The sequence below is a fragment of the Mesitornis unicolor genome, unplaced genomic scaffold (genome assembly GCF_000695765.1).
Source record: "Mesitornis unicolor isolate BGI_N332 unplaced genomic scaffold, ASM69576v1 scaffold12629, whole genome shotgun sequence".
Lineage (NCBI taxonomy): Eukaryota > Metazoa > Chordata > Aves > Mesitornithiformes > Mesitornithidae > Mesitornis > Mesitornis unicolor.
This window is the reverse complement of record NW_010205263.1, coordinates 8,067-19,701: the sequence shown is the minus strand read 5'-3', so window position 1 is coordinate 19,701 and position 11,635 is coordinate 8,067. Positions and strand designations below refer to the sequence as shown.

General features: G+C 43.7%; 1 protein-coding gene across 1 annotated transcript in view; it reads right to left on the bottom strand.

The window, feature by feature from the left end:
- The window catches only part of SNAPC4 (small nuclear RNA activating complex, polypeptide 4, 190kDa), a 16,548-nt gene that overhangs the window by 1,316 nt on the left and 3,597 nt on the right, over window positions 1–11,635 (bottom strand). The window contains exons 6-21 of the mRNA XM_010191347.1: window positions 11,576–11,628; window positions 10,956–11,060; window positions 10,310–10,382; window positions 9,828–9,992; window positions 9,466–9,613; window positions 8,228–8,334; window positions 7,854–7,948; window positions 7,051–7,145; window positions 6,359–6,444; window positions 5,248–5,658; window positions 4,137–4,226; window positions 3,677–3,917; window positions 3,502–3,572; window positions 3,080–3,178; window positions 2,824–2,851; window positions 1–1,845 (exon numbers count right to left, since the gene is read on the bottom strand). The exon at window positions 1–1,845 is cut by the window's left edge and continues 266 nt beyond it. Coding sequence (XP_010189649.1) covers window positions 1–1,845; window positions 2,824–2,851; window positions 3,080–3,178; window positions 3,502–3,572; window positions 3,677–3,917; window positions 4,137–4,226; window positions 5,248–5,658; window positions 6,359–6,444; window positions 7,051–7,145; window positions 7,854–7,948; window positions 8,228–8,334; window positions 9,466–9,613; window positions 9,828–9,992; window positions 10,310–10,382; window positions 10,956–11,060; window positions 11,576–11,628 — 3,712 coding nt within the window. The remainder of the gene's footprint in view (window positions 1,846–2,823; window positions 2,852–3,079; window positions 3,179–3,501; window positions 3,573–3,676; window positions 3,918–4,136; window positions 4,227–5,247; window positions 5,659–6,358; window positions 6,445–7,050; window positions 7,146–7,853; window positions 7,949–8,227; window positions 8,335–9,465; window positions 9,614–9,827; window positions 9,993–10,309; window positions 10,383–10,955; window positions 11,061–11,575; window positions 11,629–11,635) is intronic.

Below are 11,635 nucleotides of genomic sequence, written 5' to 3'. Positions count from 1 at the left end.
GCAGGAGGTAAGCGGGGTTACCACTGAGTTTCTGCTGCACCAGTTCTTTGATAGCATTCAGATCAACCCCAGTGCCCTCATCCCGACTGGCATCAGAAGGCAGAAGACAGGCCGCTTGCTCTTCTAGAGCTGCTTTCTGCAGAAGTAGCTTCGAGAGGGTTTTTACATTGCACAGAAAAGGAGGCAAATAAGGCAACCTGGTTTGCAGTGACGGTACCTGGACACCTTGTTTCCCACTCAGCCACTCCTTCACTAGCCCCTCATCTTCAAGGGAAATCAGGCTAAAGTCAAGCAGATTCTTTTCTGCACTGGAAGTGCTTGGCTGGGGTGGACTGTCAGCAGGCTGTGCAGACGGTGGTTTGGAGGCAATAGGTCTGTTTTTCAATGCTTGTGCAGCAACACAGTCAGAGTTCCTTGGGACAGTGTTATGAGGAACTGGATCTCCTGGCTGGAGCACAATCCCTTTTGTGACGATGCTTGGATTGGAAGATGATCTGTTTGTTGCAATGGAGTCGTGGCTCTTCCCCAGGCTGGTGAGACTCAACTCACACTGGGAATCGGACCCCTGAGTGCTTGCAGGTAGCTGTGCCTGGGGCAGCAGCACAGCATGCCGGGTTGGGGTATCGGCTGGAAGAGTGGTCTGAGCCACAGAGGAGTCAGAAGCCTTGGAGATGCCTTCTGAACACACAGGCGATGCAGAAGAAACACTGGATGTGGTGCATCCAGGATGTGCTGAGGTCACCGGTGAGAGAAGTGAGGAATGGTCTGAGTCTTTCACTAACTGGGCACTTGGTGCTTTTGTCTCTGCACTACCAGGGTGAGGCGTCTTTGCCTCAGCCGGTACAGGAGGCACTCCTAAGTCACAGACATTGCCATTGGAAGTCCCAGTTGTCAGACACTGATTTCTCACAGCAGCAGCTGGCAGTCCTTGGGGAACACCCACCACAGTTTGTACAGCAGTGGGGAGCAAAGCCTGGGGCGTTAACAGCCATGCGAAAGGCAGAATGCTGTTGGAAATCAAAGGAGAACCAGGCTGCGGAGTTAAGAGAGCAGGCAACAGATTAACTGGCCTCTGTTGTGGCCCATTACTATTCAGCTCACAGGTAAATGGTGTGGAAAGAGACAATCTGTTGGTGCCAGACTCCACGCCAACAGGCGCCACCGTGATTTGATGTGGCACAAAAGCCTGGTTTTGCAACACTACTGAAGCTGAGCTACCAGCAAGGACCTGACCATTGCAGCCTCCCTGGTTTGGAGCCTTCTCTGCTGCAGCTGGATTCACGCCTGGAAAAACTCCTCCTTCGGGGCTACTTTCCAAAGCCTGCTCTTTTAGTTCTTTATTGGGTTCTGTCCCTTGTGAGGAACCAGGGCTTTCCCCAGTCTCTGGCACTGATGAGGAATTGTTTTCAAGCACAACAGCGGTAGAAGTTGAACCTGAAACAGAAGAAACTGCTGGCAATGGAGCTGGTGCACACTGTACTTGACTGTTCGTACAACCAACCGCTGCAGATTTGCTCCCTGCTTGTACAGAAGGAATGATTTGCTGTGGTGGGTGCTGAATTATCAGAGGCCCCGAAACAAGCATCTGTGGGGCAACAAACACTGTCCTCTGCATAGCTTTCTTAGCACAGGATTCTCTTAGCCGCTTCTCTCTCAGTAATTCTGAGACAGTTTTGGGCTTCTGCCTTTGCACTTGGGCTGGAAGAGCTGCCTGTACGAAAGGAGCACTGCCCTCAGAGACAGCAGTAGAAGCCTCTCTTGCTTTTAAGGCAACAGGTCTCCTGACAACATTCCTTGGTATGCCCCTTCGGTAGCTCCTCTGAGTACAAGATTGTGATGGACTGCCTATAGAGGAAATAAAATTTTAAAAATTAAAGAGATTGAACAGTGTTTTCAAAAGCCATTCCTTAGATATTAAACATCAAGTACCTTGCACTGGAAGTAAGGAAATTCCTGTTTGTGAGAGTTCCTACAACACTACACTCTTGATTTAATCAAGCCCTCTCCTTACGTCCTTCAGAGAACTCTGATGCAACAAGCATACCACTTATTCAGGACTGACCGTGACTTCCCCAGAAGTCACAGATGGGCTAGGAGCGCACCTTAACGCCGCACACAAGGAACTGCACTGGTCAGGACTGCACCAGTCAGGATCACAGAATCACAGAACGTCAGGGATTGGAAGGGACCTCCAAAGCTCATCCAGTCCAATCTCCCTGCCGGAGCAGGAACACCCAGATGAGGTTACACAGGAAGGCGTCCAGGCGGGGTTTGAATGTTTCCAGAGAAGGAGACTCCACAACCTCTCTGGGCAGCCTGGTCCAGTGCTCTGTCACCCTCACTGAGAAGAAGTTTCTTCTCACATTGAAGTGGAACCTCCTGTGTTCCAGTTTGTGTCCGTTACCCCTTGTCCTATCATTGTTTGTCCCCGAGAAGAGCCTGGCTCCATCCTCGTGACACTCACCCTTTATATATTTATAAACATTAATGAGGTCTCCCCTCAGTCTCAGGATGACAGCAACAAACTGGTTGTGCCAGCGCATTCACTACAGCCAGCACCTTGCTGGAGAAAAGCATAACAGCGACAGTCTACAGAACTGGTGGCCCAGTGCCACTGGTTCCCCAGCCCTTCAGTATTTTTTCCTTACCGAAGGGTAACACATTTAGCCAATAACTGAAAGGTCCAAGAGCTAGCAAAAAATGAGGAAGACAATGTTGTTTTGTTCCAAAAGTTCTCCTTCAGTTAAACTGGCCATTAATGTAACGGTGATGAATTAAGTGAAAATTCTTGCACATCATAAAAATAAATGTTCTGGTAGGTACCTGAAGAAGTCTCCATATTCTGGGAAGCCTGCCAAAAAAATTATATTAAATTATACTTCTGAGATATCTAAAGATCATTAAAAAAGCACAGATGTGAATCAAACCCACATCTGCTAACATCCTATGCATTTCATCATGCTTCTGACCCAAAACAAACCGGTCACACATGCACACAAACAGCACCACTGGCTACACACAATGAAGAGTCTCTATTTCAGTCAAGACTTCAGTGGAAGAAACAAACCACGTGCAATACCTGCTGAGGCCCTCTTGCATTAGCTCTAAGCAGCTCTGACTGCCTCAGCCTTCTCTCACGAATAATCTTCATGCAGCCATTGGTGTCAATCTGAAAGAGCTGCAAGATGAAAATTTCATTAAAGTCTGACTGAGAACAAAAATGTGCTGGTACAGCCAGTGACAACGCAAGATGAATGGGAGAGGCTTCACATGAAAGATTCTTGGAACATTTTTACACTTACAGAAAAAAAGCTGACAGTGTATTTTGGATGCTGGATTTATTGAAGAAACATCACATGCAAGCCATGAGGTCAGATTAATCCAGTAATCAGATGGACAGTTTAAAGAACAAAGATAAACCATTTATTTAGCCATCAAATACAAAACCGAAGATTACCACTGTTTGAAAGCAGATAACGCTACGAAGGCAGTAAAACCCACCTGAAGGAAAAGTGTGAACAGGGGAGTGCTCGTGAGACTGACCGACTTAATCCTCTCTTGAATCGAATCAGCTAGAAAACAGTCCAACATTAAAATCAGCTGAGCGTTCACTTACAAGATGTCAGAAACAGGGACAAAGAGTAGGAGAGTACAACCCCTGATGGGTCACCACTACCTTTTGTCTGGCGAAAAGCCATCTTCCCAGTTTGCAAGGTGCAAGGCAGCAGCACGTTGCCCACCCAAGGCGTCACTGCCATTAGAAGCTTTCTGTCAAGGTTCATTCTTTTCAGGCGCTCTCTCTCTTGACGATAAGTTTTCTCTGTGATGTTCTGCAGCCCCTGAAGCTCCTGGCCAACAGAGGTACCAACTCCAGATAGTTTTGTTAAAATGGGGGCAGGTTTTAGTATCTTCGATTGCTGTACATGAACAGATACATAATTAGAGCTCCAGTTAGGAAGGCTCTACCGTAATTAGTCCCAGAACAAACTATTCATGAAAAAGAAAAGAAATCCGAGCTTTTCCTCTTGGGACTACAGCGCAAGAGGATGCACAATTCTATCAAAAACCATTTCCCACTAAACACAGCCTGGCAACGCTCACATCACAAGAGCAGACAAGACAGAAAAGCCACTTACAAGTTTCCTCTGAAAGGATGTGTTATGTCTTAATACTCTTCTCACATTCTCCAGGGTAACCCGGAGCACTTGCTTTCCACATCTGGAAGCCTTAAAACAAAAGCATACAAGAAAAGATGAAAGGGAAAGTATCACACAGAAAATTGCTTGCACTGGCTGTACACAGAAGGTCCAAGAGTTTTCCACATTGCTGCTATTGAAAGTATCTTATTAAATTACATCAGTCCTGAAGTGCAGACATGTACCTTATCTTTAGTCCCTGTGCGTTACCACAATACAAAGTGTCTATTTCATAAAAGCCTTTGTATGAAGCATCTACAAAAACCCACACTGAGGGTCAAAAGTTATTGAATGCTTCTCTTCGCATTTTTTGGCTTAGCTGCACAAGGCCAGGAGTAGAAGAAGGTTTGGAAACGCCACTGACTCTTCTCTAGACTTCTACCAGTAAAATAATGCTGTATCTGTAATCAAGATTAAAGACTGATTACACCAGATAAGCATTTAAAACCTTTGCATACCATAATCCCCAGAATATACCACTTCTGTAACCAATGAACTTGTCATCAGTGCAAGTGGCCCCACAGCCAATTTTCCTTACATGAACTTAAATGGCAATTTAGACATTCAGTATTTTGCTAAGGAGTATATCCCTGCAAAAATGTGCTAGAAGGGTTTGTACTTTTTCAGTACCCAATCTGGGGTGGAAACCCAGCTCAGAATCAGACAGAGATGTACAAGTAACTTAATTCTTCCAAACTTGAAGTCAATACACCCTAGTCACCAGGGTAGACACACACAGCAATCCACTGGACAATCCTGTCTTATGAACACATAAAAGAAGTTTTGTTTCAGTGACACTATTTGCAGGAACTAATACAGCTATTTTCTAGATAATGCATGGGAAGGCAGTGCTAGAAATTTCTGTTTAATCCCACAGCTCAGTTTCCAACAGCACCCTCCAATGGCATTGTGAGAAAGCAGCCAACAGAGGCACAACAAACACTTTGCCATCTAACTCATCTCACACTCTACTGCAGCAACTGCATTTCCTGGCTGTTTCTGAACTGAGCTCCAATCCCATCAAGAACAGGCTGAGAATCGCGGGATTCACCTTGCACATTACTTCTGCTGGGTTCTTCACAATGACGTCTGTTGAATGTGGACGTGCAATGCCCCTCAGAAGGGTGTTAAACTCTGACGACTTATTGGCATCTCTGTCCTTGTCTCCACCACACGCTGCACTTGGAACTTCACTGCAGCTGGCCTTTGCAACAGCACTTGAAGAGGATAACAGGGATGGAGTTTGGTATCTTCCTTTGTTTGACTCCTGTGTATTTGTCCGTGTTGGTATCCACAGATCAATGCTGGGAAATGCACTCTCCTCCTTGCTTGTCCTCTCCTCCTTGCTTGTCGTTTCCTCCTCTGAACTGTCTGCTAAGTCCAATTCTATATCTTCACTGCTACTCTCTGAAGAGCTGGAGCTCTCTTGCATGTGCTGGCGTTTTGTTGGCCTAGATCTTTTCTTCTCAGTCAAAAAATAAGCACAGACAATTTTAGCCAGTGTTCACCCTTGACTTATAAATCTCTCAAATGAGCTAAGTTAAAAAGCTTTATGGGACAGTATCCTATCAGTAAGGTCTGTCTTCCAAATGACAACTTCTGCTTTACTTCTGCTAAAAGCAACTAAATCCAGCACAATTGCCAATTGCCTTTGGACACAGATTTTTATTGGTTTAGATTCCTGCACGCAAAGAAAAAAAAACTACAGATGTTAAGAACTGGTGCATGTGGAAGTACAAACTAAGTAGAGCTGCCCCATGTTGATACATTCAGGTTTCCACGAACCCTGCCCTAAGGCAGGTGTTTTGCTAATGAAAACAAGACTGTCTTTAGCATGGTCTTAAGCAGTCAGAATTTCTGGAGTGCCTGGTACCAGAACTGGCAACTTGTGAGGCACATACATGAAAACCTAGGTATATGCCATCCTTATAGGCACTTCACGGCAATAAATAAATTCTGGATAATATACAAATACATAGCAAATTAGCTTCAGAGCAAAGGCTGCTTTAACATATTAAAAAAATAGACCATGAACATCCATGAGAAAGTCTTGATTGTGTGAACTCAATACCAATTTTTGTATTGATTTCACAGGATTCTGCTTTTAGTTTAGAGAATCTTAAAGAGATGGGGCTGTGACACAGCACGATTTTTTACAGTACCTTAGACCCAATCATGAGTTTCCACTTGCTCAGACATTGAGAGCCAGTCCGATGTGGCAATTCAGAAGCTATTTTACTCCAGTGACCTAGAAAAGATGCAGAGTAGAGCAGTCCTATTAAAGCAACAAAATGAGCAACAGTTTGTGCAGAACATTATACACACTATACACTTCCTTGGATAAGAGAGATTTACTGTATGAATGGATCCCAAAACCTTAGTACTTCTTTGCATTCTTTGACCAGACTTTGCACTACTGTACACTCAGCTAAAGTTAGAAACGACAACAAATGAACCAATAATGGAAACCCTAGCAGAGCTACACACTCCCCTGCAGCAGTAAGAGAGCACTTCAAAGATTAAACTGAATGCTGAAAAGTTTCTATTTGTTAAGGAAAAATGTCTAAGAGAAAAGAACTCTTTCACAGGCTGTTTAGATGGGAACTCACCCCTCTAAACTGTTCTAGCTCTGACACCTTGCTAACATAGCTGTAACTCTGTACTACATAATCCCTCAGTAGCTGAATTTCCAGGAACTGACTACACAATATAAGGAAGGTTACAATCATCAGTACGAAGAAGAGCCTGCTAGTATCAGCTGCAGTGCTTAATATTAAAAAGGAGAAAACTTAATGCTAAATTCCTTAATAATACTTCTCTAAGCTTCTAAGGATTAATCCACAGAAACACTTACCCAGGCCATGCTTCTGAACCAGCTCAATTAGCTGCTCCTCTTCCTCTAAACACCACTTGCCTTTCTTTACATCACAGTGCAATGCCTTCAAGTACCTTCAAAATGCAAACATCACAGTAAGGAACGTTCAATCCTGCTTGGACAGTTCCAATCATCACTGCATACTCTGGGGCTCAACAAAACCAGCACTCCTTATCACGTCTTTCCTTTTTCTAAGAAGTCCCATCCCTACTTCCTTAATACAGCACAGCTACAATCTCTTTGCTCTCAAAAATATCAGGCCACATGGTTAAGAATTACAACAAGCAGCTGTGGAATGGGTCACTGAAATTAGGACACGCTGTACTTTGAGCCTCCTGAAGCTGGATGCAAGGCTGAAAATTGCTCAGGACCTCTCATTATCAATGTTCATTCAGTAAGTCACTGACTAGATCACTTCCCAGATACACAGACAATACATGGATGACAACCATCCCTCTCTACAGTCCCTCACTCAAGTTTTATAAGCCCTTTGCTTTAGTTTGAACAACACACTTCCCAACTTCTGCTAGCCCATGGGCATCTATTCAGAGGGAGTAGCACACCACAGGCAACAATGCACTGTTCTCCCTGTTAAACTCCATTTCAGCTTTTTGACTACCATAACTACAAATGCAGTAGACAATGTTAGAGACTATATTTAGACCATAACCACTTTCGACAAAACAGTCCTTAAGGTGACACTAGCATAAAGAAATCAAATGCTGCATCTTGGCTCTGTGCGATAAACTTGAAAGCACAGTTGCTACGTGTAGCGTACTTACCGGTCTCTGCACTGAGCATCACTTCTCCCTGGCACTTCAGTCCGAATTTTATACCAGTCACGCTCTCCATACTTCTTAACTGCAGCCAGCAGCATCTACGTTAATCAGACACAGCAAGAGTTGAAATTCTCCTAAGTAATAACCCTAATAGACAAAAGCAGTTATATTTGTTTCCACTGTGTTGTAAATCTCTGTACAGAGGCGTTTAGGAACTTCTAAACCCTCTTGACTTGTAAACTGCTCACCTTCATCTGTCTTACATTCCTTTGTGCCACTGTTAAAGCTCAGATGTACAAAGCCATGCAATGTCTCAACATCCTAACCTGCCCGCTTTTTGTGCCCTGCAATTGTAGGCATCAGAGAACAGAGCTTACAGCATCTTCCTCTGGTGTCCAGGGTCCTTTCTTCAAACCCGGGTCCACACTCTTTGTCCATCGGTAAATCAGCTGAGCAGAATCTCTTCCTTCCATGTAATAGGCAACTAGAAATGCAAAGGTGTATTTTAAAAAGCCTGTTGCAGTGGTTTTTCCTTTTACTTACATTGTAATGCCAATATTTTCACACAGTGAATTGCCATAGGCAGCACTGAAATCTCAGCTTACGTACTTAAATTGAAAGAGCATGGCATGCACAAAACATTCCTGTTTATAACGGCATTATCCTGGCTTTCTAGAGAAGAACCCTGATGATTTTGCTATGAAAAACAAAGCTCATACAACCATCACTACTGGTTAATAACTCTCAGCCAGCTTCAACCAAATTTCAAAGATGGATAAAGGTTCCAAGAGATCCTAAGTTCTTGCTGATACAATGAAACTTCCAGGTATCACACACACAGAATCACACACACAGAATCGCTCCGTTGGAAAAGACCTCTGAGATCATCACGTCCAACCGCTCCTGTCTACCCCCTAAACCATATCCCTAAGTACCTCGTCTACCCGCTCTTTAAATACATCCAGGGATGGTGACTCCACCACCTCCCTGGGCAGCCTGTTCCAGCTTCTGACGACCCTCTCAGTAAAGAACTTCCTCCTTCTCTCTAACCTGAACCTCCCTTGGCACAGCTTGGTGCTGTTTCCCCTTGTTCTATCCTCCATCACCTGGGAGAAGAGACCAGCACCCACCTCTCCACAACCTCCCTTGAGGCAGTTGGAGGTGGTGATGAGGTCTCCCCTCAGCCTTCTCTTCTCCAGGCTAAACAAGCCCAGCTCCCTCAGCCTCTCCTCATAAGGCTTGTATAAGGTAGGTACAAGGAAAGGCATATATAACTGCTCCGACCAAAGGAAAAACAAAGGGAAAACTCAACCATTCCCTTCCATTCAGCTCGCCAACCTGTTTTAAGAAACAGGTACATGTGTAGTTTCAGATGAGTCACAGCACTGTCGTGCCCTGTGTAGATCACAGGCTAGAATGGTAAAGTGAAAACACAGAACTGTGACTATCCAGGAAATGAAAACATTCATAGGAAAGAAAACTTCACTGAATCCTTGAATCAGAGCAGGCCGCGTGCTCTAGTATGCAGAAACATTAACAGAAATAAGCCTGGGAGAAGGAAAGAAAACAACTGTTACAGGTGAATGGAAGACATTTTCACTTGCAGGTCACTTACTTTTCTTGTATGGGATATGACTTCCTACTCTCATCTCTTGAACAAGCTCTAAAAGCATTCGATCTTCATCTTTGGTCCATTCTTTCCTTTTCAGATCTTTGTTATAGACTTGATACTTCTGCAGGCACTGGAAAGGTGTCCTGTTTGTCTTAATACAATGAAAACAAAGCTACTCAGCTAAGTGGATATACAGGAGGACAAAAAGCAAGAGGGCAAGGCTAAAGTACCAAACTTTTTTGGTACTGTTCTTGAACACTTCTCAGAAAAGCATTAATGTCATTTTCTGACAACTGACACGATGCCCAGTTCAGTCAGAATTAGCTGCCTTGTCACCTCTTGTTTCTGAGCTCAGAAGACCTTACCCCCAGCTCCTGGGCTATGGTCTGCCAGTCCAGATAACCGTGTTTTGCAGCTATCTTCTTTAGCCTCTCTATTTCCTCCTCAGTCCATTCCTTTTTGTTGATGCTTGGATGCTCCCAATTTTGCCAAAACTTCCTGAGTTCTTCTGAACTACGTTGTCCATCAAACTAAAAGAAACATCAAAGATCAGTTCTGTCTTGTAGCCGGGACCGAACACCTGGACAGACAGGAACATTGATACATGGAATATATTTTGCATTACAGGTATGTCCTATTGCAAAGTTTTCCAGAATGAAACAATCAAATTTGACTAATAACACCAAATTTTCAGTGTTTCTGTGCTCGCTAAGTTGAGATCACATAGCAGTCAGCTTCAAGAAACACATGATGGGAACAGCCAATGCAAACATGACCAGGCCACGTAATTCTCAAGAGAGGGGACACAGATATCAGAAGTAATAAACCAGCTGATCTCCCAACTTACATGGATGTTTGAAATCTTCTCCCAGTCATGCTCATCAAATCTGTTTCCTAACAAGTCACTTTCTGGGAGTTGGCTAAAGCAGAAGGTACAGAGAGAAAGAATCACATTAAAGGGTTAATTAAACACTTTGTCTTCCTGATCTTGCTTCATCTAATTCCTCCCACCTGTTACTGACTTCCACAAGAACCCAACACTGACTAAGGAAAAGCATCACTCTTTAACATAGTAACTTTGCCCAAAACAATGTTTCTTCTTGAAAAGAGTCCCCTATAAGATGTAGTTTAGCAGGAGAAATGATTAATGCAATATTGAAATACATTGCTCCAGAGATGCCAAAAAGCAAAAGCTCAGAACTACCAAATTCTCTGCTGTCTTGTTGCTAAAACAACTATTTAAGGCAGCACCTCTATATTGCATATAGATACTGCATTTGGGTATCAAGACCCAAACCACAATCCTCAGTGAAGAACTCTGGAGATGAGAACTCTGCAGAGCTTGAACAGCACTCAGCTTTCTTTGCAAGCCAACGCAAATAAAGCTCTTAGTGCTGCATCTAGAAGTGCTCAAGGAAGTAGGGAACTTCAAGAGGTAAACTACAAGAGCAGACTTTCATTTTCACCAAGAACATAAAAAGAAGAGTTCTCACTTAATTGCCTCTATTTCTTGCTCCACTTCTTTGATTTGCTTTTCCAAGATCTGTTTCTCCATTTCAGTCTTGACTTTTTCCAGCTTCTGATTCCAATAACTCATCCTGTTCAAAGACATTTTTATCATCACTTAGCATGACCAGATGGGAATGAGGTCAATGACATCAGAAGATATACAGCAAAGATGGTTTCCCCACAGAAGCAACATTCTTTCCTCCAAGTTGATTTCCACAGTACACAAAACTGTTGTTCCCCTAGGTTTTCCCCACACAGCACACTCATTGTCCTATATTTGCCCCCTCAGTGCAAATCATAGACCCAGAACAGGTCTCAGATTAATCATTTTGGTATTTACAGAGACAACCAATGGTTACAGCAACAAAGACAGACCCTACCAGCTCCAAGGTCAGGAATCTCCTGCTGCTCACACCATCAAGACTTACTGCGTATCACAATTTCAGCTTCAAGCTGAAGTCAAAGTATCTCTGTGTTTTGTAACCTTACCAAATTGCAAGCAGTTAAGGTAAGAACTTGCTGAAGGAAGGTGGGGTGTCCCCATATGTACTCTCCTTCCTTCAGACACAATGTTCTGTACACAAGACTTTTGCACAGTACTTACTTCAGTAACTTCGGCTGAAGCAGGCGCTGCAAGCGGTCACTGATTACTGACTTCTGCAAT